The 4284-nt window shown below is 34.8% G+C and overlaps 1 protein-coding gene across 4 annotated transcripts in view; it reads right to left on the reverse strand.

Annotated features, from left to right (window-relative positions):
- The window catches only part of LOC107605312 (protease Do-like 9), a 9381-nt gene extending 7300 nt beyond the window's left edge, over positions 1 to 2081 (reverse strand). For 3 of the 4 annotated variants that reach the window (XM_021104995.1, XM_021104994.1, XM_021104996.1), the window contains exons 1-3: positions 1328 to 2081; positions 387 to 586; positions 90 to 270 (exon numbers count right to left, since the gene is read on the reverse strand). In XM_021104995.1, coding sequence (XP_020960654.1) covers positions 90 to 270; positions 387 to 586; positions 1328 to 1922 — 976 coding nt within the window. In that variant the 5' untranslated portion in view covers positions 1923 to 2081. The remainder of the gene's footprint in view (positions 1 to 89; positions 271 to 386; positions 587 to 1327) is intronic. The other variant, XM_016307157.2, reaches the window with a different exon arrangement.

Below are 4284 nucleotides of genomic sequence, written 5' to 3' on the forward strand. Positions count from 1 at the left end.
TTGGATTTTTATTTGTTTTTTTTTTTTTTTAAGGATTTAAGAAAAGAGAGGGATGATGTGCTTGACAAGTGAAGCATTATTCTCAGTACCTGTATAAGCCCCATTCTTTTCATAGTCTTTGATAAAATGTAGGATAACGGGAGTGGGTATTACGTATCCTATATTTTCCACATCTTCGTGTTTAAGAGACTGGAATGCAATCCCCACACATTTTCCCTTATCATTAAAAGCAGGTCCACCAGAATTCCCAGAATTTATTGCAGCATCTATCTGTAGAGGTATTTGAGGAGTCACCAGCAATAGTCAGTGTAACACACACACACACACATATATATGGGTAGCTCAAGAAATACGTAGTTAAATTAAGAACTGAGAATTTCCATTACCTGAAGTCCCAGAAGTTCGGTAGAACCATGAACATACGAGAGTATCTCCATGCGTGAAACAACACCACTAGTCACAGATATTGTATCTCCTCCAATAGGATAGCCTACAACAGTCACAGCATCTTGCAGTACAGGCAAATCTCCAAACTCAACAGGTGAAACTCCCTCCCAAAAGTCATCATCACTCACCGTCAATAATGCTGAAACATTATCAGAAGGAAAAAAGAAGTGTAGATGAATTAATAAATAACGTGTGTGTGTAGCCTAACATCATCCACAAACATACAATAATACAACAATTAGTACTAATAACTGAGTGGGGTTGACTACAATGCATCAATGCCTACACCATTAGAAGGTATATTAACACTTCCTGCCCAATGTAACAGAATAGCAGGAATTAACAGCATTACAGCAGAAACCATCCAAAACCCTGATAACAGCAAATGAATCCTCTTAATTTTTTCCTCTCAATTATTTAGTCAAGTATGATCTCTTACCATATACTCTTTAAGTACAGAAAACATGTTTGAGAAGATGTTGAATACTAAAAGATTGCACACAAAACAAATGAGAGGATCCATTCGATGATATATAAACGTTTTTCCAATTTTTAGAAACTGAAAATAAAAAGGAATGCTTCAAAACAAAGATAAATTGTAACATGATATATAATTCTTCTTTTACATGCATATCACAATATTTTCCTCTCCCTAATGCAATTATATATTCAACACGAAGTAAAGATCGTCACTGTCATTGTCATTTTCATTCAATTCCTTGTAGTGCTACAAGTTTTCCATTTGGATAGTAACACAGACAAGTTCTAACATTGAAGGAACCTCAACAAACGCAAACCCTCAAAAGAACTAGACGCTATCAAGAAGTTCAAATACAGATCGGAGAAAATACATTAACAAAGACCGAAAATTTTCAGTTACCAATATCGCACTCGGTCCCAATGGCTAGCACGGTGGCCAAGTACTTTGTATCAGACCCACGCTTCTTGAGCTTGACCTGAGTGTGGTGCTCAACGGAGTGAGCGTTGGTCAACACCCTCCGACCCGCCACGATGAACCCGCTGCTGCTGGAGCTGTACTGCCTCTTCCGCTGCCACGGTAGCGAGAAATTCGGTTCCGTGTGCACGCAGAACACCTTCACCACCGCGTCCATTGACGGCACCACCTTCGCTGCGGCCCCGCTGCCCTCCCACTTTGGCATCAGCGGCGGCTCTGCCACTGACCCCGTCGCTGCGTAGTCCCCATTTTGTTCCGCAATCCGGGAGCTACGCCGATCCGGCACCGTCGCGGAGGTCGGCGGCGATTTCTTTTTCTTGTTCTTGGACCGGCCACGGCGTAGCCCATGGGACTCCGGGTCACTGGTTTCGGCGGGTTCGGGGGCAGGGATGACAACGACGTCGTTCTTGGATGTGGTGGCGTTGCTGCTTGTGGTGGTGGTGTTATGGTCTGGGGATGCGGTTTCTTCGTCAGTTGCAGCTTTCGATTTTCGTGCTCGCTTTCTCTTCTTGTCGCCCATTTTTGCGTGTGAGAGCGAAGAGAGCGTGTCAGAGGGGAGAGAAATTTATGATAAATTGATAATAGGGAGGAGAATCGAGAGGTGACCAGTTTCTTCTCTTTGCACAAGTCTGCCACAACAGCAGACGCGGTAGGAGAGGAGAGGAAAGGACAGTCGGAAAATTGCTGGGTTATATACTTAACCATTTAAATAAGCTCTTTAGAAAAAAGTTTAAAATTCAAGAACTTTTATTAATAACAGCTTATAAATAAGATATTTTGTATTTGAAATTTTAGTCATAAAAATACTTATTTTAAAATTGTAGCGTTTAGATAAATAATTCAAAAAATATAATTTTTTTCAAAAAAAATGAAAATTAAAATAACATGATAGCAAATACTTTTCAATATTAAATATTGATCTTCTATAACCTAATCACTAAGATTATAATTGTTTAGGCAATTAATTATTTATTTGCTCTCTTATTAGTTCTATTTTTTAGGTAGAAACTGATTCTTCTACTTCATCTTTATCCATAACGGTGTTCTTGTATGTGATAAATAGTAATAAAATTTTAATTTACAATAATCTTGATGGCAATGTCAAAGAAATTATTGTGTAGTTAGTGTTTGATGTTTTATTGTTTATAACATGATAGATAAAAATAAAAAATAAATGTGAAATGTGTGTCAATGTATATTTTTGTTACTATTTTTTATTTTTTTATTTTTACTTCTATTAGAATTTCCTCCTCTTTTATTGGGGTCAAGAACTTACTATAACTAACTATAAAAATAATAGCAGTTATATAAAATAGTTATGCTACACATACAAGTCTTTTTGGTTTACAAGTCTTACAAGTTAGGCCAACACACAACAGAAGCTACACTCACCCACAAAAGTGTGTTAACACGCGCATCACATTTCCAAAGCGCTCACTCACCGTTAAGAACGACTCATCTTCTTCTTCCTCGATGAAAATTATAACTGTCATTTTTTTCCGCGTTTCTCCTTCTCCTCCTCTTCTTCCTTCTTCTTCTCCTTTTTCTTTGTGTTTCTCCTCCTTTTTCTTCGCATATTTCATCTTCATCATCGTGTTTCTCCTCCTTCTTTTGATTTTGCAACATTATGTATTTTTTTCTTCTTTATTTGATTTTTTCCTCCAAAAAAGAATTATGAGAATATGAAATAAGAAGATGAAGAAGATAAACGGAAGATGAGGAGGAGGAAGATGAAGAGTTCTGAATTATGCAGAACTTATCAGAATAAAAATACACCTAAATATCTTCGTTTTACACCCAAATTTGCTGCAAATACAGAAATGAGTTATGCTACATGTACACTAAAATCAACCACCAAAGTCAGCCACCACTATAAAATACATACTGGAATACAAATAATACATTGAAAATAAATTAAAACACACATATATTTATACACAAATATATTGGTGGTTAATTTTAGTGGCTAATTTTAGTGTACAAATAACATTTTTGTACAAAAAAATATTTTCTCTAATGCTGCATTTTTTTCTTCTTCTTCTTTTCCTTATTTCTTTCTTTTTTTTAGTTAAATGAATGTAAGTTCATCCTCTTCCAAGTAATTTTGCAGCATCATGTATTTTTTCTTCTTCTTTGTTTGAACAAGAAGAAACTTGAGAAGGTAAAACAAAAAGAAAAAGATGAATAAGAAAAAAAAGAAGAAAAAGATGGTGATAATGATGAAAAAAAAGAACAAGCAGAAGATGAAGAGGAGGAAGAAGAAGAATTCTGAATTATGCAGAACTTATCAGAATAAAAATACACCCAAAATTCCTTAAAATACACCCAAATATTTTCGTGTTACACCAAAATATCTTCGTTTTACACCCAAATTTGCTGCAAATACAGAAATGAGTTATGCTACGTGTACACTAAAATTAGCCACCAAAGTCAGCCATTAGTATAAAATACATATTGAAATACAAATATATATTGAAAATAAATTAAACCACACATGTATTTATACACAAATACATTGGTGGCTGATTTTAGTGTACAAATAGTATTTTTGTACAGAAAAATATTTCCTTTAATGCTATATTTTTTTCTTCTTCTTTTCCTTATTTCTTTATTTCTTTTAGTTAAATGAATGTAAGTTCATCCTTTTTCAAGTAATTTTGGAGCATTATGTGTTTTTTTTTCTTCTTTGTTTGATTTTTTGTTTTTATTCTTGTTAAGAGAGTAAAACAAGAAGAAACTTGAGAAGGTAAAATAAAAAGGAAAAGATGAATAAGAAATAAAGAAGAAGAAGATGGTGATGATGATGAAAAAAAAAGAAGCAGCAGAAGATGAGGAGGAGGAAAAGAAAGAGTTCTAAATTATGCAGAACTTATCAGAATAAA

This window comes from Arachis ipaensis, chromosome B06 (genome assembly GCF_000816755.2).
Source record: "Arachis ipaensis cultivar K30076 chromosome B06, Araip1.1, whole genome shotgun sequence".
In the NCBI taxonomy this organism is placed as follows: Eukaryota; Viridiplantae; Streptophyta; class Magnoliopsida; order Fabales; family Fabaceae; genus Arachis; species Arachis ipaensis.